At 46.8% G+C, this 24,917-nt stretch overlaps 1 protein-coding gene across 2 annotated transcripts in view; it reads right to left on the reverse strand.

Annotated features, from left to right (window-relative positions):
* Positions 1 to 24,917, reverse strand: part of COL20A1 (collagen type XX alpha 1 chain) — a 53,312-nt gene that overhangs the window by 15,356 nt on the left and 13,039 nt on the right. For both annotated transcript variants that reach the window (XM_032127207.1, XM_032127206.1), the window contains 19 exons: positions 24,086 to 24,205; positions 23,748 to 23,912; positions 22,339 to 22,503; positions 21,229 to 21,401; positions 20,503 to 20,632; positions 19,873 to 20,018; positions 18,082 to 18,205; positions 17,483 to 17,622; positions 16,756 to 16,885; positions 16,087 to 16,229; positions 14,880 to 15,012; positions 9,722 to 9,864; positions 9,002 to 9,131; positions 8,412 to 8,468; positions 5,436 to 5,474; positions 3,561 to 3,699; positions 1,755 to 1,897; positions 1,282 to 1,391; positions 416 to 574 (listed from right to left, as the gene is read on the reverse strand). In XM_032127207.1, the coding sequence (XP_031983098.1) occupies positions 416 to 574; positions 1,282 to 1,391; positions 1,755 to 1,897; positions 3,561 to 3,699; positions 5,436 to 5,474; positions 8,412 to 8,468; positions 9,002 to 9,131; positions 9,722 to 9,864; positions 14,880 to 15,012; positions 16,087 to 16,229; positions 16,756 to 16,885; positions 17,483 to 17,622; positions 18,082 to 18,205; positions 19,873 to 20,018; positions 20,503 to 20,632; positions 21,229 to 21,401; positions 22,339 to 22,503; positions 23,748 to 23,912; positions 24,086 to 24,205 (2,489 nt within the window). The remainder of the gene's footprint in view (positions 1 to 415; positions 575 to 1,281; positions 1,392 to 1,754; positions 1,898 to 3,560; positions 3,700 to 5,435; positions 5,475 to 8,411; positions 8,469 to 9,001; positions 9,132 to 9,721; positions 9,865 to 14,879; positions 15,013 to 16,086; positions 16,230 to 16,755; positions 16,886 to 17,482; positions 17,623 to 18,081; positions 18,206 to 19,872; positions 20,019 to 20,502; positions 20,633 to 21,228; positions 21,402 to 22,338; positions 22,504 to 23,747; positions 23,913 to 24,085; positions 24,206 to 24,917) is intronic.

Below are 24,917 nucleotides of genomic sequence, written 5' to 3' on the forward strand. Positions count from 1 at the left end.
AATACTGACTGAGTATTTACTGAGTAAATACTGACCAGCATTTCCCGACATCACCCCGTGTGGGTTGATGTGCACAACTTTCCTTGCAGAAGCAATTCCCCAACCCTCCTGTCTGCTTCAGCATCTCAGTGCTGTGCTTCCCCAACCCCAGGGGATGCAGCCAGCAGAAGGCTCCTCTGGGACACACTCATGCTGCTGCCCCCCATCACGGTCCCCACACCAAGGCAGGAGCTGAGAAGGACAAAAATGCTCTCCCTGTGCTGGGAAAGCTCATTAAAACCCCAGGGATCAGTGGGATCAGGACACAGCCGTGCATCACAGCAGTGTTGGAGGTGTTCAGTGAGCGTGATGTGACACAGCACTCCTGCCCGTGTGCCCGCCCCAGCCAGCTCCAGCAGCGCTTCCCAGGACTCACCGGCACGGAGCCGCTGCGGGGCCCTCTGGTCCTGGTCACTTTTCCCAGCATGATGAAGCCGGCGGTGGAGATGCTGCCGAGGGTGTTGATGGGTTTCTCTGCTATTTTCTTGCAGTCCACATAGAGCTTGACCTTAAAGTGGCTCACGGCCACGTGCACCTGGGCAGCAGGTGGAAAAAGGGGTGTTGGAGCTCCGTGGTGGGATGAGGGGGTCTCCTACCGACAGTAACACCTTCTGTCCCATCTGCAGCCTGCTGCTGGCACGGGTGGGGTGTTTTTAATGAGTGAATGGATTGAGGGGGCTCAGGAATAAGTTTTAGTATGTGCTTTCCCTTGTTGATGCCCACAACTCTCCTTGGGAGAAGCTTTCTGCAGCTGAGTAATGAACCTGACCACAGATACCCACAGGAGGGGCTCATCGCTCATTTGGGTGCAACACCTTTGCTATGAGGACACAGCCAAAACCTCCACCCTGTTATGAGTGATAAAGTGGCTTTCTCTTAAGGCTGGATTCTCTTTTCCTTTCATCCAGAACTAAATGGTTACCAAAATTCTAAATTCTAAAAAAAAAAAAATTTTTTTCAATTTTTTCTGATTATAAAGACCTAAAAAACACCTCAATTTTTGGAGTCTGGGGGAAAAGGGAAAAATCAATATGTGGCGATCACATTTTGATCATGAGATCCACTTAAATTCTTTACAATTATGAATTTCAGCATATCAAAGAGGTTGGCCATTTCCCTGGAAACCAGGATGCAAAGCATTTGGATAATCACTCCTCACTTTGAACAACACACATTGCTGGCAAAACACTCCCAGAGCAGAGTGAGATCATGAGCCACATTTCCCCCTCTCTTGACAAGGACCTTATGAAAGCTCCCATAGAATATCTTCTTCACTTCCTGCTGGTCAAAGGAGACTTCCTGTAAATCAGCCTTGTAGTCATGATTGAAATAGATCAAGGATTTCTTACTGGCTACAGGGAAAATAGGACAGAAAACAGCTTGGAGTTAAAAGAGAAGTTGATTTCACACACATATAAAATAGTAAATAATTAGGCTTAAACATGGTGGAAGATTTCCTATGTTATCAAGAAATGCTTTTAAACAACAGAAAAAAATATGTAAAAATAAAGAATATGTTACAAGTAGAATAAAAATGAAAACATGTCTTTTAATTGCACTGGGCCTTGTTTTAAATGTCAGGTTGGCAGCCACAACAAAGCTTCCCAAGAAACTGCTGCTGAGCAAGGAAACCATTAAAATTATCCAAGTGAGTTCTGCTGCTTGCAAAATGTATGGAAACACCCGAATTTAATGTATTTAGCAAGAAAGCTTACGGTCAAGGTTAACACCCAGGAGAGGCTGGAAGTCCTCGTCTGTGACCTGCCACACGGCAAAGGGCTCCTTGGGGGTGTCGGGCAGGAGGCGCAGGAGGATGATGATGGTGTGCTCGGGTGGGACGGCAAACAGGTGGACATCACTGGAATGACACAAACCAAGGGAACATCGGTGATTTAAATCACCAGGCAACATCCTGCGGCCTCACCCAGTGTGTTTGCTGGGCAGGGGGGCCTGGAAAAGCTTTGCTCCCGGGAGTTGATGGTGATATGTCCAGAAAGAGCCTGGACCTGCTGAAGTCTGTGCTGAGTGATGAGCACTCATGGGGGCCTTCTCCTCATGGCTGGAGGATGCTCAGTCCTCCAGGAGCAGTTGGTGTCAATCCATCACTGCCAGAGCTGCCTCAGTGAGTGCAGCCTTAATGCTTTTCACAAGAGAGACTAATGGAGGCCTACGAAACATCCCTGCCAGGTTCACCCAGGTCTCCTCTTCAAGAAGGAGGAATGGTTGCCATGCATCATGGGGTGAATCTTTAAACCTTGGCACAAAACTCTTGGCTTAGGGACATGGTTTAGTGGCACACCTGGCAGCATTAGGTTAATGGCTGGACTCAGTGATTCTTCCAACCTTAATGATTCTATTATCCTAAATCAGTGTAAATGCCCTTCAGGGATAAGCACTGAGCCTACAAAAAAGCCCCCTCTGGGTCCCCACATCCCTGCTGCAGGATTTAGGCTTGGCAGCAGTGAGAGGATACAAAGCAATAAAGGAAGGTCAAATTGGTTTTGCCTGAAACACGCCTCCAATCTGAAACAGGACACATTGGCACAGCATAAACACAGCCCATCAGACATCTTTTCAGGAATGATTCATAAATAATACAAGTTTTTTCTTTCTCTCTCGCTTTCTGAAGGGGTGGTGTCCTTGGAAAGGCATCTATAAGAGCTGAACAAAAGGATTTGCCCATCATTTTCTGAGTATTCAGACCAAAGGCTTCTCTGAATCTCCCTGACTCTGTTTACTCTAAGCAGCTTTGCTTCTTTAACAAAGATTAAGCGGAGTCAGTGGCTCAGTAATTAGGCTTTAAACAAAGTAGCAATGAATGTTAGGAGTCAGATCACTCCTGATTCATAATCATAAAAAAGGAATGAGGTCATGGGAGCTGCCTGGCTCACTCGGGACCCTGTGGAGAAGCTTCATTTGCAACGGAATGGGGTCAAGCCACAACCCAGAGCCAGTGGTTATTCCCTCTCACCAATGCAGCCCAGGCTGCAGAGAGCAGCCACAAGAGTGATATTTTCTAAAGCAAAGATCTCTCTCCAAACCAGAGATGTCTGGGAGAAGGGATTGAAGATGAAAATGTGACCTCAAACTGCCATCACTGAAGTGCAGGTGGCTGTGGACAGAATGCTTAAAGGCTGGTGCAGTGTCCATATGCGACAGGATCCTCATGTCCATCACAGCAACTAAAAAGCTGGAAAAAAGTGATTTTGGGGAAACCAAAAACAGCACTGTGAAAATGTTGGGCTCTACAAATGTATAATAAATACTATTGTGTCCCCTTAATTTCTGCATGACAACTCATCTTGAGGAAAGTCAGGTGTTTATTTATTAATACATTAAGTAAAAACCCTCTGGCTGTTTTTTCAATCTACCAGTGGTTTGATTTAGCTCGTCGTATTTATCATTTCATTTGGAAGCTGCCAGCGGGGCTGCACCATTCCTTCCCAAAATGACCTTCCTTTACCATGTACAGGGCATGAGACTGAGGATGAGGATGGCAACAGCTGCAGCTCTGCTCCCACCTGGTCCTCTGGGTGAGCTGAATGTCTCTGAACAGGGTGAAGGTGCGGGAACCACTGAATATAAAGGGCTCCATGGCTACGCCTTTAATGGAGGAATATTCCTTCTCTACCAAGCCAAAAGCTTCCATCAAATCAAATCCTGGAACAAAGGAAAACAGACAAATCAGTGGTTAGACAAGAGTGCAAAAGAAGTGTGTTCGAAGAGCAGGTTGAATTAGCACAGAGAAGGAGACAGGAGAAAGTACACGTAATGACACAACACCAGCTCGAGTGTACTCCTCAAATGGCAGCCAGGGAAAATCAGTTTGTGTGCACATTTGTTGTAATCTCTTCCTCTTGAAGGAGAGTGGACAAAGGATGGAGACTTTCACAATTGTGTTTTCAAATCTTCAGAATGAAAAAAAACGAACAAGAAAGATGCTAGTCCAACACTTTCTTCTTTTCAACTACACACAAAGTATTATCTTCAAAAGGCATGGAATCAGTCCAGTAATTGCTAGCAGGGAGAGAAAATTATTTCTACTCTGAAATGTCTTAAATGTAAGAGCCAGAAAAAAATAGGAAAAAAACTTTAAAATATGAACATTTCCATTTCTCTCCATTTTCAGGAGACACCCAGGGGTGACCTGCCTTGTGTGGGCTACAGAGGTTCTCCTCTGACATTGCTTCTGGCTCAGGCAGCTTCGTCTCTCTCCCCCAGCTCATCATTAAAGCTCCAAGTCATTTTCATTTCAGTTTTCTGCTCAGTAAGACAAGATCTCACCCTTTGGATTCTTTTTGAGTTTATCTGAGTTTGCAGCAGACTGGGATGAAGGAGATGGTTCCTTCCTTTGCAAATGGAAGGGCTTCATTTCAGTGTGGTGCTTTCAGTATGGATTCCCTCACCCCTTCACCATTGACAATCTTCTGCAGTTTCTTGGCTTGAGTTTTTATTTTGCCTGGGGGCTGGCCCAGGGTGCTTTTATTTTATTTTTTTTTTCATATCTCAAGAGTACAAGGGAGTCTGCTGAAATAAATGACCTACTTGAGGGCCATTTATCTCTGGTATGGAGCTTCTGCCACTGAAACTTCCTTTAAAATGTGCAGGAAGAGAAGGCTTGAGTCACAATTAAAAACATATTGAAATACAATCCCATTATTATCACAGAATCATGGAATCATAGAACAGCTTGAGTTGGAAGGGACCTTAAAATCATCAGGATCCATGGGCAGGGGTGTTACCTGCAAGGTCAGCTTGCTCAGGGCCACGTCCAACCTGCCTTGGGCAAAGATGAAGTGACTCAGCCACAGACTAACCAGACCTGAGAGCTGCAGCCGGTTTCTCAGTCTCACCTGTGACACAGAACTCTCTGGGAAGGAGGTGATACCCCTTTCTAAGCAGAACTCACGGTTTCTCAGTAAGAAACACTTGCACAGACAGGAGAAAGGGGAACTCGCTGCCCCAGCAAGTCTGTGCAGCCTGACTGCAGAGAGCTCCTCGGGCAGCGAGACCTCCTCTGGAGGATGCACAGGTGATCCTGGGGACAGACTGAGAGGTTTGGGGTCTGAGGAGTCTTTGTGAGTTAGGAATTCAAATCCTCTTGAAATTCAATGGCTGTTTGAAGCTTTACCTCCTTAAGGCTGCTGAATATCCTGGTGTTAAGCACTGACAGCCAAGAGCACGAGCTGACGGAGCAGAAGAACATAACAATTCAGGTACCGCAAAATATCCTTCTACCTGGCAAAATAGATGTTCCAATTTTGGTTCTCACACTTCTCCCCTTTTCTTTGGGACATTTTCCCCCCACTCAGCTCTTGCACATGTCTCCAAATCAAGACCAGGCAGTGTTTTCAGTCACAGCCCAGCAGCACCAGGGCTTGGATATGCTACTGTACCTCTTATGGAACCTTCCGTGGAGGTGATGGTGGGACAGGCTGTGAGAACAGGATAAAAAGGGAAAACCATTAGAGGAAAAAAAGACAGCAGGGGATTATGGAAGCAAAATGAACACAGTTCCTTTAGGCAGAGCAAAGAAAAGCATAGCAAAACTTAGAATATGCTGCAGCTTCATTCAGAGCCTGGACTTTAACCTTGTTTATACATGTATGGAGAAAGAGAGAATTGATGTTTATGCAAACATAAAAGTTGTTTCCTGGCTTGCCAGTCACAAAAATAAAAGTAGTGTCTTTCATCATCAAACATCTCCATGATCACTTTCTTTTGACTAACTCACCTGGCACCTGATGATATGAAACACAAGGAACCATCACTTTTGGCAAGTTTTTTTTTAAAAACAGACATCAAAACATTTTTCTTTTCTTTCTACAGTGCCTTAGTAGTGTGGTAAAATAAAGATATATGCAGTTGCAAATTTTGTACCTGAAATTAAAAATACACGCAGCAAAAATGTGAGAACTTGGCTTTTGATTTCTTTAGGAAAACACAGAGAGTTTTAAAAAGTTTTGCAGTTTGTCTTTCAAAAATCCTCTTGATGAATCCTCTGAGATGCCACAGGACAAAAAGCAAGACCAGAGGAGAAGAGACTGGGATGTGAAGCTGGAACATGAGGCACCAGTGCTCTGAGCACTCTGTAAAGGCTCGGGTAAGGGGGTGTTTTAGGAAACAGCTCATGAATGCTACTTTCAATTGTCTACTGCCATGTAAATCCCAGGCCATGGATGCCAGAGGGAGCTGGGACAAAGGGAGTGCTTGATGCAAAATGAGGAATGTCCCTGAAAATCAAGGATACTAGAAAGATGGGCTGTTTCACAAGGGGTTTTCTAGGTCATCAGGACAATAGAATCTAAGAGATCATTGTACTGAGGCTTCGGCATAGCCTTGCCATTCTTGCCTCAATGCCATTTCCTGCCTCATCACCAAAGCAGGGCTTTCCATTTCTCACGCCTAACTTTTGTAAAATGTGTAAAACATTTAAAGGAGGTGACTGACCTGCCCCAAAACACCCGAGATTCCTGAGCCTGAGGAGTTTCAATGACATTCCTCATGACGAAGAAAGGGCACCCAAACCTATGACTCTGATGGCCACGGGGCTGCTAAAGCCAGGATTTAAACACAAAGACTTGCTGTGAACCTCCGTTGTTCAAACTGATGCTTAATTTTTTACATACCATAATTCCTGTAGAACTGGGTGTAAAACTATATAAGGAATCTATGGAAATCCATTAAAAAATCACTTTCTGAAACTTGAGCCTTGAAACTCTGAGTGCAACCAGTCCTTGCATTTGGGATCATCTACCTATACACTGCTCTTCCTCTTCCCCTTCCAGAAACCAACTCTTCTAAACCTTAGAGAATGGTTTGGGTTGGAAGGGACCTTAAAGCTCATCTCATTCCACCCCCTGCCATGGGCAGGGACACCTTCCACTAGCCCAGGTTGCTCCAAGCCCCATCCAGCCTGGCCTTGGACACTTCCAGGGATGGGGCAGCCACAGCTTCTCTGGGCACCCTGTGCCAGGGCCTCACCACCCTCACAGGGAACAATATCTTCCTAACATCTAATCCAAACCTGCTCTTTGTCAATTTGAAGCCATTCCCCCTTGTTCTATCATTCCACACCTTTCTCCCTCTCCAGCTCTCTTGGAATTGAAGCATGGTGAATGAAAAACAAAAAAGAAATGATCCCAAAGCAGGCTGCAAGCTCCTCCATTTCCAGGTATCTGACTTTCTTGTTTGGGAGTCAGTGAGCTCATTCTGACTCTCGCCCAGGCCTCAGAGTCCCTCTTGCTGACATCCCTGGCAATTCTCCCCTCCTTCCCAGGTTGGAGGCTCTGAGATTGCTCACAGCTCTTTGATCAGGCAATGCTCAGCTTGGGTGAAGCATCTCAGAGTCAGGACAAGGATCCCTGACACTGGCAGTTACACTTCTGCTTTGAAAATCTTTCCCTAGACTTTGCAGCCTAGGATTCCTGCTGTCATTACTCTCTTTGTTTTTTTGTTGTTCTCTCCACATCCCAGCCCAGTGCAGTTACTCACTGTACAATAAACATTCACTCCTGCAACGTCAGACCATTTTTCTCAATAATTTCGTTATATATCAATATTAGAGTCTTTTATTGCACATCCAGATGTTTTCCCGGCATTGTTACATATTGTCTCTCCTTCTTCAAAAAAAAGGTACCTTATAAAACATAAAGAGTTTAGTATTTCTTCTATCGTCTTTTCAGCTGTCATAGCCAAACAGCTATGTTAAATTCTGCAAGGTGACTCATCAGCCTTTTGGGAGGATTGTTTTCTGCTTGCAAGTTCACAGAACTTTTCCACTGTGATCTGAACACCTCAATAAACCACTTGAAAACTTAATCTGGTATGTTCTTTGTTGCCTATAAACTAATTTTTTTTTCTCATCTAAGCTGCCTCATTCTTCAATCTTGACTTCACTCAATAAATTTTAAAACTGAAATTTTGCTTGGAATAGTTTCAAATAGTCAGGAAAAGGCAGCGCTGCCACAATATCTGCATTCTAATATTTACTTATTAAAAACTTTTTATAACCCTCTTAATTCAACATTTCTCACTAATCCATTTCATAGTTTGCTTTATATCAGCTATGAGAGCATACGTTCATTAAATTTAATAAGGGACTTTACAGGGAATTTTAATTTAAAACATGTCACACTTCCCTGCACTACATTTTGGTCAAGTTGTGCAGAAGTCCTCTAAAATATCATCGGTCTCTTTACTGAGCCTGATGTTAAGAAGTTCTGTGGTTTCTGGTTGTCCTTGGATTGTCCCCAAGGACATCTGTCAAGAGCTGATGGACCCCTCCTGCTGCTCTGCAGAGCCCACACTGTGCTGTTTGCTACTGAATTAAAAACCACCACCAACAAAGCATGACTTTAGAGATTATTTACCCTCTGTTTTAGGTGGGGCAAATCCTCGGATGGAAGGGAATTTAGACAACACCGGAGCTGAAAGAGAAAGCAATCACAAAATCATAAAGTTGGAAAAAACCTTAAAGATCACCAAGTCCACCCTTTGACCAAATACCACCACGTCCACTCAACCGTATTGGCAGGTGCCACATCTGCTCGGTTTTTTAGCTCTTCCAGGGACGGTGACTCTACCACTTCCCTGGGGAGCATTTTCCAGTGCTCAACCACGCTTTCAGTGAAGAAATGTTTCCTAATATCTGACCTGAACCTCTCCTAGCTCAACTTGAGGCCATGCCTGAGCTCTGTTATTCAAGATTGCAATGCCTGGCTCAAAACCCAAAGGGCTGCCAGCCCTTCCTGCTCATCCCAGAATTGTCAATAACTCACAGGACTACAGAAATTGGGGCAGGATTTCCACTTTTCAGGGCTAATATTCTATTGCTGAGCAAAACCCTGGCCTCAGCCAGAGACAAGTGGAAGTGAGGCCATTATTGTCCGAGCAGAGGCTGCCTCGAGGCTGAGAGATGGAGGGTGATGGAGAATGTGCACATTCCAGCTGATCCCTGTACCTGTCCGTCCCGTCGTGGATGTGCTCTCGCTCTCTCCTGTGTAGTGGATGGCAGAAATGGTCACCTTGTAGGCTCGATCAGGCAGCAGGGACTGCAGGGTCACACTGCTGCTCTTGCCAGAAGCCATGATCTACAACGAGGGAAAAAAGATCCCAGCGTTTGGGGTTCTCATTCCAATTCTTACTCACAGCCCAGGGTGAGGTGGGGCTGACTCCTGGAATGTGAGGCTCACAGCAGCATTCCTGCTCAGCTCAGCCAAAGAAGCCTGGCTGTGTCGCTCTTGGTCTGGCCATGTGCAGGGAAAAAGCATTTTCTCCTATAAAGACCCCAGTATTCCTCATGGAAATGCAGCAGAAGGGCCTTATAACAGGATAATCAGGCTGTTTAAGTAGGAAATCTGTGTTTTAAAAGGATAATATTTAACCTCCCTAAGCCAGAGGGGCAGTAGGTTTATCCCCCCGCTCCTCTGCCTCCAAGAATTCCCCACCCCAGTTCAGGGAGCAGAGAAAGCTGCATTATCAGTGGCTTTGATGGAGAAAAATATCTTAATTACAAAAGAGTCTTGGAGTCCTGTTTACAAAGCAACATATCAGCAGGAGGAGATTTGGTTTTGAGTCCTGATAGTAAACCTGACTGGAGTGAGCAGAGTTCCTCTGGACACATTGTCCCCATGGGCTTCTGGCCCAATGTCTTTCCCCTACAAAGGAGCTGGGCACTCACAGTTTGCTGGGCAGCAGCATCAGAAACAGGGCTGTAGGTGATTTTGTAGTGCTGAACACGGCCATCAGGAGGGGTCCAGTGCACCTGGAGGCTGCTGGGGGTCTCGGAGTTGATGAAGAGGTTGGTGGGTGGGCTTCGGGAATCTGTGGCAGGGATGGAAGGTGTACAGCATCAAAAGCAGGGAGACATCTCTATAAATGGAGCCAGCAGCATTTGCTTCCTGGCCAATTTCTGAAGGCCTCAATGCTCTGCTGTGCAGGTAATCAGTGCTCAGAGCAGATGTGGGCATCCTGGGCATCAGGTAAGAGGGAAAATAGATTCTGGAGGCATGAGGATTGCCCAAGTATAACACACCACACCTCAAGCATTCATCAGTTCCAAGTCTAGGACATGGGAAAAATGCTTGGAGGAGTGAAAGAATCCTGAAAGCACAAGGAAAAGAGACCCATTGTACTCATGATAAACAAACACCAAGGGTACTCAAACTGAAATTGAGTTTCATCAAACTGGACAAACAGCTTTACTGGCAATTAAACCTGGATCACATATCAGAGTTAATCCATTATTAATTTCTAATAATTTTCAGCTTTTTCTGTTTTAAAATTACTCTTAAACAAACCCCAAATCTAGAGCATCCAGCACACCAGTGTTCTGTCTAGAGCTTCTGACACCAACACCCACAGCCCTGGATTGGGTCACACACCGTGCCTGAGCTACTCCCTCTTCTCTGGCCCTGGGCTGGGATGTATGGACATACATCCTGGGATGTTTGTATCCCAAACAGGTGGTGGGCTGAGCCAGACAGCCAGAAGAGAGTTTGCCAGAGACCAAAGCTGAGCCATTTTTAATTACATAAATGCATTTCTTTCCCTGGTGTCCTACTGTGCAGCAAACTGGATCTGACGACAGAGGCTCTTATGCTGGAGGGATTTCTCTGAGCAGAGATGGAGAGTGAGGAAGGGAAAGGCAGAGGGGGCATAATGAGCTCAAAAAGAGGCTTGAGAGCATGGGGACATCTACTCCTGGGGCTTGTTTCCAAGCATAAAATCACATGTCTGCCCTTGAACCTGTGCTGGTATGAAGACACAGAAGTCCTGGACAGAGCAAAGGGAGAATTTATTCAGAAGACACTAAAAATAATGGGTGAGCCCTAAAGACAGTCAAAGAAACACGCCCAGGTGATGAGGTTTTTGTTCTGCAGTTTTCCCTGTAAGGATCTTCTGCCCACCCAGCAAAGCCTGGGGTGACCTTAAAGCACAGGTTGAGTGAAGATCATTTGCATCTTCATCGATTCTCCTTCCCTTTTGTGTATAAAATGAGCTTACTTTTACTGAGGCTGAACCAAGACTGCAGCAGCTGAATCAGGCTGGAAGCTGTTGCTGTGCACGACCACGAGGTAAAGCAGAGAAGAAAACAAGAGTAGGAATAAATTCGCTTCAGCAGCACTTTTTTAGTCAGTGCTGCATCTTTGCTGCCTGCACTGCCTGTTTCCTTCAGCTGAGGTAAGGGCAGACTCTGCTTAAGTGAACTTTAAAGGGAAAGTTTGGGGAAGTCTTTAGTCAGATTTATTCTGGAAAGCCCTCAGGCCTGGCAGAATTTGATGGCATGGATCTGACAGACAGGGGACAGGCCACCTTCTGAAGCTGCCCTGGAGGATAGAAGCATCTCTGCCACCATCTGTGTCTTTGACCTCTTCAACCTCTGGTCCTCCACAGGAGCAATCCCTGCTTGCTCTCAGGTCTAACCAGCATCACAGGCACCTAAGTTCTCAAATAAGAAAACCCTGGGCTCCACTCCATCAAAATCCTCACCTGCAATGATTATTATATATTCACTATAAGCCATGTTTTTTCCTGCCATGGGTTGAAGCTTCATTCCCCCATTTCAAATCCTTTTATTTACCATGCACGCTCTGCTAGGAAGAGCTCACTGAGGAGCTGGATAAAGAGATTTCCCAGCCCCAGGCTGGAGAAGCTGCTGGCACACAGGCACTTTGTAAAACACTTCAGTGCAAAGCCAGCCAGGGTGGCTCAGCCCAGCCTCAGCAGCAGTTCCCATCCAAACTACTTTCTCTTTTTTCTCCAGGACTAACAAGGGACTGGGGTTTTTTGCTCAATTTCTTTTTCCTCAGCCTAAATGAAAGAACTCTCCCTCAGTACAAAGGAGGGTCCTTGTCTGATTCTCAGCAGGACCAAAGCCATCCTTTCCAGCATTTTCCAAGGGCCACCATTCAGCAGCACCTCCATGTCCCAGCAGATTCCTCTCAGGAAAGCATCATCTGCTGCCCTGTGCTTGCTTGGAGGGTTTGTGTGGCTTTGAAGTACCACTAAGGCTGGTTATTAGTATGACAAATGATCACTGTGAAAGTCTTTGGTCAAGGATAAGGACTCTGCTACACTTGACAATTTATAAAACAGGCTGAAAGGAGAGCTCAACTCAAATGAGAATTCAGTCTAAATATAACAAAAAGAAAAAAGAAACATCAGAACCACGAGTAAGCAGCACATTTTAACAGTTTTGTTGTCTGTGGGAAATACATCAGTATGCTTTTGTTCCTGCTCTGCCTCTTGGAAAGTCTGCAGGGAAAAGTTTGCTAACTGGGTTACTGAAAAATAATCCCAAACTTTTTTCTTTCCTCTAGTCAAAACAAAGAATTAAAAACCTCCAATTCCTCCAAGACAAGAAGGGGCCTGCACCATATCACTGTCTCTGAATTTTCTTCTCCAGCTAAAGCTATTCACTGCTTTTGAGTTCATAAAATGACAAATCTCAAACCATAACTTTGAAACAACTTTTTTTTCCTACCAGAAAGATGAGAGACCTCATCCCAGTCCTTCCAAATGACACATCACAGTGATGAGTGTTGTTGGTTTTTACAAAAGGATGATGTTTCTGGTGGTCTGTATTTTGTGAGGGATTGGTGTCTGCAGGGTCCCATGAATGTAAAACATTTGGTCTCAAAATGGGTGTTGCAGGTGGGACAAGAGGAATTACTGGCCCTGAATAAAATGAACTTGGTGTTTTCACCTCACCCCAGGGGAAGAACTCAGTTCCATTTCACAAAACCAGAGGCAAAGAGCATTGCTCTGACCCAGCAATGTTTTCCCTTGACCTTCAAAGAAGAAAGTATTCCAGGAAGGATGAAGGACAGGGAGAGACTCTTGTGTTACCAGTTCCTGCTGAGTTTTGCTTCAGTCACTGCCCTTAAACATCAGCATTTCTTGGAAATTCTACCAAGACATTTTTAAGAAAAACTTTATGACTTGACCTATCCTTATGTAAAGAGATGGTGCCAAGGAAGAAAAAGAGAAAAGCAATGATGAAAGCAAAAGAAAACACTTCCTCCCTTCCACAACCTCCTCTAGCACACACTTTTGGTATTGCTCAGCACAGCCTGATCAGTGCTGTTCACCAGGCTGCAACCCAAAGTCTGCCACCCGGAGGAGAACCAGAGAGCTTTCATCGATGTTTCAGCCCTCAGAATTTCATTTTATAATGAAAATTAAGGGGCAGAGGGCTCAAAGATCAGACCAAGGGGTCTGGGTTTTCAGATAACATATGAGATTTCCATGCTGTGTCTGAATGAGTTACTATCCACCAGCTCTGATGGTAGATTAACACCACCGGCCATCCTGACCACACACAGCACAAGGCGGCAGCTTTTGCTTGAAACACTGAAGATTTGAAATATAACCATGTCCCAGGATTCCCCAGAGTCCTGCCTAGTGCCACATCTTCCTGTACATCCCTTGCACAAGCCTTCAGCAATTTTCTGGCATCCCCAGTTTTCCCCTGACCTGCCCCAGAGCAGCACTGGAAATCACCAGCCACCTCTTCCGTGCCACTTCTCCTCTGTTGGCACTTCTTACTTTAAACATGAGAAAATAATTAGCATCAAAACCATTGATTTCACATGCAAATAATGCCTGGGAGAAGCATGGCAGTGTCCTGACTGCTCCTGCAAAGGGATCAGCAGCACCCAGGCACTGAACCCTGTGTTGGCTGCCCAGCTGCACACCTGGCTTCCTGCAGAATTTTTCTTCCTTCATGCAGAAGGCAAAGCCTGACAATTCCCAGGGCTCCTGCACAAGGACAGCAGCTGACAAGTAGAAATCAAATTGCTTTCCTTGTCCCACTGGGGTGCCAGCAGCAGCAAGGACTGGCTTGTGCAAACGTGCCTAGAAGGGCACTGTCACGTGTCCTTTTGTTGGACTGAGAGAGCTCCTCTGACATTTCATAATTCATAGCTTAAAACACAGTAATTAATTTTCCTACACCCTCCAAACAGCTCTAATGGTCCTCTTGTCATCATGTGTCAATAGGATGCTTGCTTTTATTTTTCTTTTGTCAGTATGCAGCTCCAAGGTACTTGTCTGAGATAGTTTCCTATAAAAATGTTATTATTATTTATTATTAATAAAACCTGAGCTTCTTATTCCAAGATTACCATTTACTTCAGGTTTCATCAGCTCAACATCAGCCTAAATGAGTTTATTCTGCAGAGGAGGATGAGATCTGAGAGGAGAGGGAAGACTGCTGGTGTTGAATGGATTGTGCTCCATTCACTTCCAACAAAGCGATTTTACAGGCAATATTAATTACCAGGACCTCTGGGAGTGCCACTTTTAAATCTCATATCCTGCCTGTACAAAGCCAGATTCAGATAATGCTTCCAAGGCAGAGTGTGCCTGCAGGATTCCCTCCCATATTTGTAATGCCCCCAGTGAGGCACAGCCCAGCAACGACACAGCTCAGGAAATCTTCACCCTCCTTACAGGCAGTATTTTATTAACAGGAACTGTTCCTTAGGCAGCACAGTGACACATTCAGCTGGACACCCTCAGAATTCATTTCCATCCATGCACTGCACAGAAGCACAGGAGGGATGAAATGTATTCTACATGGAACATGTGCAAGGATTATCAGTTACCTCTAAAATGCACCAGCCTGATGTGATTGTCCAGCCTCCTGTTCTCAGGGCAGATTGAGAACGTTTTCAGACAGAAGCCTAAATGTCTCTAGACTTTTTCACACATTCAGGTTTGGGTTTTCAGAGCTGAAGGTGACCAGTCTGAGCTGCTGGTGCGTGCTGAGTTATGAGGCATCCCATGCCCTGTTTGTCATCCCTGGGCTGTGGATCCCAGCACTGGTCACTTACTGGTCCTGTGGTGAACAGAAACGGTGTCACTGCGAGCACCATCTTTGTAGTAGGCCCAGATGGATATTTTGTAGTCAGTGTTCTTCTGCAGGCCTGGCAGGACGGCTGTCGCCACATTTCCAGCGAGGGAGAGCTGCAGCAGGGGAGGAAATGAGTCAGTCCCACTCCCAAGCAGCCCCAGGCTGGTTCATGCCACCCAAGTGCCAGGCTCATAGATTGTCTGTGGGCACAAATTAGTTAGCACCGGGCTTTGGGGCCAAAGTTTACTGTTTGGGGTTGCACACATGTAAGCAAAGGCAAAATTCCAGCCCTGAATAATGCAGAGCAGATGCTTGTGCATTGCAGCCCAGTTACAATTAGCAGCTCCTTCAGCACCACCACACAGAGCTCTGACACAAGGCAGTGCCTGCCTGGAGCACTGAATCCCTTTGCTCAGTTTCCAGCTTTTAGGAGACCTAGGGACAGAAGCCCCAGTAGCCCTCTGTTCCAGCCCAAATGGAACATGTTTGGTCTCTCTTATTGCAGGAGACACTCAGGTATTAAGCCTCCATTTAAACTGCTGTTTGACCTCATACTGAAAATAGGGGCTTCACATGGAAGAAGTCACCTGGTCCATCCCTGCCACACCTGCACCAGCTCTGTCTCTGGTCATTCTCCTCTGTGTGCTCCTCACTTGGACCTCATGCTTCCCAAAGAGCAGCATCCCAAAAGTATCAGTGCTTCCTAGCACTGAGAAGAGAAAATGCTTTGCCTTCTTAGAAGCAATATCTCCAGCTATAAGTACTTGAGTATTGTCTTTTTCTTTTCCACAGCATCTTGACATTGGGGGCTGCTGATCCTCTGCAACCCCAGATCTTTTTCTACTGAATTGCTTCTTAGCTGTTTGTTCTACATCCTGTATACCTGTGGTTAATTATTCCTGCCTAAGCTTAACACTTTCTGCTTGTCCCTATTAAATTTCATCCTTGAGGTTTTCCAGAACACTTCTGCAATCTTCCCAGAGCCTGTAGGACTCTGCCCTGCTGTCCCTCCTGCTTCCAGCACTCAAGGTGACTGCTCCACTTAGGGCCAGATCCAGGAGCGATCCTGCTGAACTGTTCAATTGCTGGAGTGCATTTGCCTGAATAGTTTTACACAGCTCTCTGCCACTCCTGCAGGTGAGTTCAGAGCCAGCCCAGCCTCCCCAGAGCTCTGTGTGGGCTCGTACCTCCTGAGGCTTCTCTCCACTGGCTGTGCTCCACTTGATCTGATAGACAACCACATCCGAGGCAGCGACAGCTTCCCACTGCAGGCGGAGGCTGCTCCCGGAGAGCTCGGTGACCTTCAGAGCGCGAGGAGCAGGGACCTTCACTGAGGGATGCACAAGGAAAGGAGCTGAAGTGCAGGCACAGACAGCACCATGTCAGAGCCAAGGTGGGGAGCAGATGGCTGGGGAGCACAACATCAACCAAACAGATGCCTGAGACCAGCCTGTCTGTCGCTTCTTCAGACCCATATGACAACAGTCATCAGGACAGACAGGGGTAAATTATTTTTAAAGCTGTAATTAAGAAAGATTATCTCATTTACGGAGAGGACACATATCACACCAGTTTTGTAAAGGGAAGAAGGCTAGGAGGGCTCTCAAGGATGCAGATGTTAGGGATACATTATGCTTTTCTTAATTTGCTTCTTTTCTTGATCCCTTCCACCTCATTTTGAGCATAACACAGTTGGACATACTCCACACACAAAGAACAGCAGCCATCTGCACTCTGTGCAAGGGTTTTGGCCACGAGCTGCTGGGGCCAGTCTTCAAAACATCCCAGTTCAGATACCCACAAACCAGCTTTGTCATCTCTTACTGAGACCAGAAGTATTTCCATTGCCTACTTACAGGTGGTGACATTGCCAGTAATTGGAAAGGAGTCCCCTTCATCGTATGTAGATCTGACACTGATGAAGTATTGGGTGAGGGAGGACAGAGGTCTCAGGACAGTGGATGTTGCAGTGCCAGGAACTTCCACCTGCAGTGGGGGAGTTGTGTGAGTATTCTATGAGGCAGGCTGAGACACTTGGGCTTGTTCAGCCTGAAGAAAAAGAGACACCTTATTGCAGCCTTTCAATATTTAAAGGGAGCTTTTAAGAAAGATGGGAACAGAATTTTTTTGCAAGGCCTGTTGCTATAGGAAAAGGGGTCCTGACTTTAAACTAAAAGAGGTAGATTCAGATGAGATATAAGGAAAACTTTTTGACAACAAATGTGGTAAAACACTAACACAGGTTACCCAGAGATGTGGTGGATGCCCCATCCCTGAAAACATTCAAGGCCACGTTGGATGGGGATCTGAGCAGCCTGATCTGGTTGAGGATGTCCCTGCTCACTGCAGGGGAGTTGGACTAGATGGTTACGTATGTCCCTTCCAACCCAAACCATCCTATGGCTCTAGAGAGCACAGCTGCAGAGAGGTCAGCATTTGGTGATAATTGCAGCAAAAGTGCCCATTTCAGAGTTAACACACTGCCAGCACACAAGCTCTCCCTGAATCATGCAGCTGAAGGACAACAGGGCATTATCCAACTTCCCAAGCTCCTTTTCCTTCCCCCAGCCCCTGAGGACTCACCTCTCCAGCGTTGCCCCCTCTGCTAGAGACATAGGTGACGTGGTGAGCCCGCACGGCCGGGGCCGCGGCCTCCCAGCTGACCCGCACGGAAGCGTGGCTGAGCTCGGAGAAGCTCAGGTACCTGGGAGGACTCAAGGCCACTGCAACAACAGTTAGTGACAGCACTCTGAGCCTTCACAGGCTGCACAATGGCAATGCCACCCGCTGCCTCCTGCTGCCCTCAGATGATCCCACCTTGAACCAAGAGGCTCATTCAACTATGCAGGCAAATATTCTCTTTATTCACTACCACACACACATCTGGGAGCTTATGAAGGGCTGCCGCAGATTTAGGTGAGGATGAGCCAGATGATTGCCTTCTCCCACCCCAGACAACAAAGACTTCAAGGAACACCTAGTTCAGGAGTCCTTTATTACCAGGGGAGCATCACTCCTTTTTCATAGCTCACCATGCAATTAGACATCCCCTTGAGGACCAATACTTGCTTCAGATCCAGCAGGAAAGAGGCCAGATGCACAATATGGGAAGCACCTCATTTCACACGTCCCTCCTGCCTTAAGTGTTTGATAACAACTCAGTAAGGAGCAGCAGCACTTACAGGTGGTTTCCTGGATGCTGGCTGGATCACTGGCATCTTCCCCATACATGGCATACACTGCCACAGAGTACCCAGTGCTGGGGGACAGCCCCTCCAGCAGCACCTCGGGCTGGGTCACCTTCACCTGCCAACAGAGAGGGGGTTTAGGGTACCCTTCAGCTCTAGGGTACCTCCCAATGCACTTAAGAGAGCAGGACCTTACAGAGGCATGGGCCAAGGACCCTTTGGTTACACTTAGGGGTCCTCTCCAATCTAGAATGGTCTTAGAATCGTAGTATCACAGAATATCCTGAGTTGGAATGGACTCACAATGATCATCAGAATCCAAGTCCTGTTCCTGAACAGGAAAACCCTATGAATCCCACCGTGTCCCTGAGAGTGTTGTCCAAATTTTCTTTGAGTTCTGTCAGGCTGCTGCTGCTGTGACCATTCACAGCCTGTTCCCTTGCCCAGCCATCCTCTGGGTAGAACCTTTTCCTAACCTCCAACCTAAACCTGCCCCGACACAGCTGCAGCTGCTCCCTCGGGTCCTGTCGCTGGTCACACAGAGCACAGAGGGGAGCTGCCCCTCCACTTCCCCTCATGAGGAAGCTGCAGACCCCAGTGATGTCTCCCCTCATTCTCCTCTTCTCCAGTCCCTTCCCTACCTGGGCAGGTGATCTCTGTCTCTCTTGCCCTTTGGGGATACACAGCACCTCCTCCTACCCTGCTCTGCAGAGCCCTGATTCTCTCACACCAAAACGCTGCTGCTCTGGGTTGGATCGGGGGGTATTCAAGAGCTGTGATCCCGCTTTTCTCAGACACACGGGAAGCTCTGGCAGGAGCGCTGCCAGCAGCCCCAGAGCAGCCGGGCTGCTGCCATCTGCTGCTAACACGGCACGGGCACCGCTCTGCTCCGCAGCCTGCTCGCTGCAGAAAGGCACCACGGGGACACTTAGGAGTCTGCACACACTGGAGCACAGTTTATAAAAAGCTGGGAACATTTTAATGCTGGTTTTGCAGACATCCCATCGGCCTGGAGCATTGCACTCTAACAGGGAGTAGGTCAGGTAACTGTGGAAATGTTTTAATATTCTGAAATACAAATTTGAGCGTCAGTCTTGCTTCAGATGTTCTGAATCTTATTAAAACCCCATTAGTATGCACTGAAAGCAGAGTATTAATTGATCTGTTTTGAAAACCATCCTGCAATTGCCTCTATTGCTGTGCATTCAGAGAGGCAATCTTAGTCAAAGAGGCAGTAAATGTTCCTCCCCACTCACTTTGTTTTTTTAAAATTCATATCCTCAGCCTACAGGTACTCTAGATAATGTGTTAAAATGCACAACGAAGCGTTCTTAGATGTTTTTAAGGATTTTCCATTCGTCAAGCATTGTTTCTTTCATCTGCAGTGTCATAGGTCTGTTTTCAGATGTCAGCCAGATCCGCCCTAACACATTTTCAGTTAACTTTTAAAGATACACACAGTCAAGATGTTTATGTACAGCCTCAAGGATACAACAATTACACTTGGGGCTGCAAGGATGTGAGTTCAGTGCCTGGGTTTCCAGGGCCCCAGGAGGCAGTCAGATCTCTCCCATGCCTTGATTTCCCACATGAAACCCTCACAGTTATAAATCACTTTGAGACAAACCATAGAAAAGAATCTTTTATGAAAGCTGTTTCTGGCAATAATTCTGATAGATTTTTTTTCTTTGACCACATGATACCAATTGCCAAATCTTAGAGCTAGCACTAAACTCAGCCCAGACAGAGAAAAAACAGTATTATCATTATTGTCACAAACTCTACCTCTGTTGTATAGTCCTCTGCTCCATCAGGGGCTGCAGAGCAGAGCACCAGGTAGTGCGTGGCTCCCTGGGCTGCTTTCCAGCTCAGCCTCAGACTGTTGTGGCTCAGCTCAGAGACACGCAGGGAACGAGGGGAAGACAAAGGCACTAAAGAGAAAAATAAGGCACAAAGGTACCTTCAGTGTATGAGGTCTGCAACAACTCAAAACCCAGGGGACACCTGGCTTTACAACAGCTACTGCACGCTGGCAGGCACCCACCCCACATCTAACACAGTCTCTACTTTACAGAGAGTTTAATTCACTCAGCGCCATGGATAAAAAACCAGCGAGGAGTTGCAATATATTTCTAGCAGGGTGTGTTACTGCCACATTCTGCTTTGCAGAATGACACAGGTGGAAAGGATCCCTGGAGGTCTCTGGCCCAACCTGCTGCTCAAAGCACAGGTTGCTCAGGGTCTTGCCTGGTTGAGTTCTGAGCACCTCCGCAGATAAAGAGAGCTGTAGATAGCCCGAACTTGGGGGGTGAGGAAATGTACAATGGCATTCTCCAGTCTGAGGTGGTCAGAGATCGAGCTCTGCTCGCCTTTCCTCAGCACCCCTCAGCACAATTCTCTCTACTCACGACCTACATGTGGAGGTGACGCCTCTCAGCCCGTCCCCCACCGCGGTGTCGTACACAGGGATCACCGACACCAGGTACTCCGTGTGCGAGGTCAGGTTGGACAGCTGCAGAGAGGACTCTGCTCCCTCTAAAACCACCTGCAAGCACAAAGGGAGGGCTGTCAGGGCAGGGAGGTGCTACTGCCCTTCAGCAATGGAACGGCTGAACTGGCCATCCCTGGCCAGTGTGGCTTCTCCGTGGCAGATCTGTGCCCAGAAACATGAAGCCCAGTTGCCCTCTCTCTGCACTTTGTGATAGCTAGCATCTCCCCAAAGCAGAGAGGTGAGAGGCAAAAAGGATTCCTGTCCTCTAAACCTGGGATCTCTGCAAGCACCGAGCACAGGACTCTAGCCACGCTCTCACTGAAATCAATGGAAATTCGTCCACGATTTGGATTTGCTTCTTTAAATCATATCCATCCCAGATATCCTTGGCTCTCTGCACCTGAGAGTCCTCTCCAAGTCAAAACACATTATTTAGGGAGGGGATAACACTGGCTAAGAGAAAAATCAGAGTCTTCTATCTTATCACCCTATTACCTCTTCACATTTACACTCATGGTGCATTTAATTTCATCTCTGGCTTAACTGATACCCCATTGCCATCCTCTTTTTGTCCACCCAAGCCTCCTTAAACTGCCAGCCACCATCTGGAAGCTGTGGTAGTCTCAGGTGTCCAGGGAAAGGTCTCTCACCTCTTTGGGTGTCCCACCCTTGGATGGATAATACACAACCCGGTATTTCTTTGGTGGTCTCAGAGGAGGGCTCCAGGCCAAGTGCATGCTCTTGGAGGTCACAGCAGATATTTTCAGGTCAGTTGGGCTGATCTGGGGACCCGTGTTGGCAGGGTTATCTTTCACAGCGCTGCCTAGGAATTAAAAGCACAGTTATTTTCTTATATTCACACTTCTCATGCCAAATGTACTTTCCAGCTCATAAACATGAGTGACATTTTTCAAACCAAGTTGCAGTCTCCTTCCCTATAGAGTATAGAAACTGTTCCAGACTGCTCTGAAATAAATATTTTAAAACTGGCTGTACAGAGAACATAAATACTCCATAGAGAACAGGCTGTGTATTTTGCTGGGTGCTGCAAATAATTCTTCAACACAAGTCTGCGTTCCTTAATCTCAAAAATTTGCCAAAATTAACAAGCAAAAATTACTTTGGTTTCTTTTTGGACAAGCCCATTTTTCTTCAGCCTAACCTTCACCTTTGTAAAATGTCTAATTATGCCAAATACAAATCAATAAGAATAAATGAATTTATTAATACGAATCTCCAGAGCATTAAATGAAAGTATGCTTGAAATTTAGACTTTCCCATTCTGCTTAGGTCAATCTTAGAGCAGAAAGAGGTGGAAATATGTACACAATATTTCTCTTGAGGATCTAAGTTAACATCTGGAGTGGTTCTTCATGCTCTTCATCATGCAAGCTGTTCCCAGCAAAGGAAAGAAATGGCTGCTTGATTTTAACTTGTTGGAGATCCAATATTAAAAGTTTTGTGGAGAAAAAACTAATATGTTTAGGTGCTTTATTATTTCCTCACCCTACCTCCACATTTACTCCATAGACTTTCCCTAGTATATTTTCCTATTAGTTCTCCTGCTTTTTCTGCCTCGTTGGAAGAAACTCGGAAAAGAAGATGGTTACAACACATTTATCACACCATATATAAAGGAAGAGGGAAAGGAAGCTCCTTTTCCATATAGTGGTTATTATTGTCTTGAGGGGATTTTATCCACCAAGAAGAAGGGGGATGGTGAGCAGCAGGAAGCTCTCACCAAGGAGGTCCCACATCACCTGTGGTTTCCTTGTGGCTCCTCTCCTTGATCCTGGTGCACAGGACCCGTGTGAGTTTGCTGACCAGGGAGCTGAGCAGGGGGAAGTCCAGCACGTTGTACACGGTGAGCTCCAGCGGCTCCGAGGCCACTTGCCTCAGCTCCGCCTCGTCCGCGTTCTTCACCCCTGCGACCAGAGAACGAGGCTGAGAACCTCCCCAGACAGGAGCAGAGGGACTCCCCAGAGGTGGGTTTACCATCACCCTGCTCTCCAAGAACAGCCTCCCAGTTGTCCCAGTGGCAGAGTGGTGTCTTAGTGGCCCTGAGCTTTCCTGCAGCAACCACCTCAGCCCAGCCTGGGAAGAGCTTTCAGCTCAGAAGGCCTTTAGCAACCTGGAGACAGTCTGGTGAATCCTCCTTCTGTCCTCCTGCCTCCTCACCACTTGCAGGCTTTGCTATCAGGAAGGGAGGTATTTTTCAACCTGAGAGGCTGTTGGCATAAACGGATGAGGGACTGAATGAACAAACAACCATTTTATATTTATGAGGTGCTAGCACTCCCCACAGAGAGCCTGTTGTTCATCAGAACATCACTCTGCATCCCACAGAGTCAGGGACGAGCAAAAAGCAGCCCATTTGTATAACAGAACTTCTCCATCACAGAGCATCCTCTATCCCCATCCTTCAGCTCCCCATCCTCATTAACTCTCTGCAGACCAAGCTCCACACTACAACTCATTTTGCTTCCCAGAGCTAGGTTCAGGGTTCCCTACCACTGTCCAAGGAGGCTCAGCAGCTCTCCTCACTCCATAAAAGCCACTTACCCACATAACCCTATGCAATAAACGCTCGCTTGCATGTTCCCAACACAGCTTAGCACAAACTTTTGGAGACTGCAATTTCAGGAGAGTTTTTATGTAACTTTATTGCTCATGTATCAGTCTCTAGCAGACCTTGTGGTCATCAAGGCCGGAGCTGCTCAAGGCCATTTTGTGTCTTGGTGTTGCTGCTGGACAGTGAAGAGCAGATAATGCTGTTATTTAGAGAAATGGGAAGTTGTGAGAGGCAGTAATAATACAGGAGGTCTCCTGCCATCCCCAATACAACATTCTCTTGCCTAATTCCACAGCTGAGAATATTGTTCTCATGGCACAGGTCCCTGAGGCTCCCAAAGGTCTTTAGGTGGGAGGTGTGACATCTCCCACGTGAATGCTTTTCCTAAAAAAAAATATATTCTTTGAAAACACTGCCTGTGCTGAATAAATGAGTTAACTTTCCTCTTAGCCTTAATGTAATGAGGTCTCATCCACTACTTCAGTTTTACAGCCTTAGGATCCTTCTTTCAAAGTTGAGGGAACATAATCTTCAATTTAAAGATGACCAAAAATAGGTTGGCTTTGTCCTACAGATTATCAATGGCTGTGATCTTACCGATGGCAAATATCTCTATGCCCAGGTTTTTCAAGGTCTGAGCAGCCAGGCTGGCATCATCCTGGGATTTCCCATCAGTCAGGAGGATTACCAACTTCTCAGCCTCCAGCCGGGCACCAGCATCTGGTTTCAGATTCTGCTCCAGGACGTGGGTCAGTGCTAGACCTGGGGAAGAGCAGAGATGGAGGATGTGCCACAGCCCTCCGAACAACCCCAATGCCTTTACTCTTTTTTCTGCTCCCCAGCAGCCACAGCCCCACAGAGCACATTGTCCCATGGGAACAGCTTCCCCCACTGTGGCTGCAAGGGCTGTTTAGAGCCCTGTAAGGTGGAGTTACCTGTAAAGGTGTTGCCACCCTTGTATCGCAAATTCCTCACGGCCTCCAGCACCTGTTCCCTCGTGGAGTAAGCGCTCAGATCCCACTCCGTGCGGGGGTCACTGCTGTACTGGGACAGCCCTGGGAAAAACAGGAGCTATGGGCATCCAGCCAGCCCAGGTGAGCTGCAGGAGACCCACTCTGGGACCGGTCTCACGATTGCCAGGAAGGATGACACAAAATAATGAAAGGGACTGAGGGTGAGTAGATGAGGCTTCTAACTCCACTTCTCTGTGTGGTTCTGAGAAAATAGCATGAAGCTGAGTCAGGGGAGGTTTAGGTTGGACATTAGGAAAAGGTTCTTCCCCCAGAGGGTGGTTGGGCACTGAACAGGCTCCCCAGCGCAGTGGTCACAGTCCCAGGCCTCACAGAGCTCCAGGAGCATTTGGACAATGCTCTCATGCCCAGGGTGGGATTCTCAGGGTGTTCTGTGCAGGGCCAGGACTTGGACCCGATGATCCTTGTGGGTCCCTTCCAACTCAGGATATTCCCTGATTTTAAGGTCCTGCCATGCAGGCGGCAAAGCGATGCCTCAGACCCCACGGGGTACAGGGGTACACACCCCTCTCATGATCATCTCATGATGATCAGAGGTGTTTGATAAGGTGTCAAAGTTAATCAGGGTCAAACAATCAGTTTCAAGGGCTGAGAGAGATTTACATCATCCTATTTCATGTACAGCCCGGCTGTCAGTAGCATTCAGAGCTGGAAGCAGCCCCATTCCAAGCTGAATTCACAGCAGCCCCAGTGTGGCATTGCCACTGCACACAGTGCATTGGTGGCTGAGCACCTC

This window comes from Corvus moneduloides, chromosome 17 (genome assembly GCF_009650955.1).
Source record: "Corvus moneduloides isolate bCorMon1 chromosome 17, bCorMon1.pri, whole genome shotgun sequence".
NCBI lineage: Eukaryota > Metazoa > Chordata > Aves > Passeriformes > Corvidae > Corvus > Corvus moneduloides.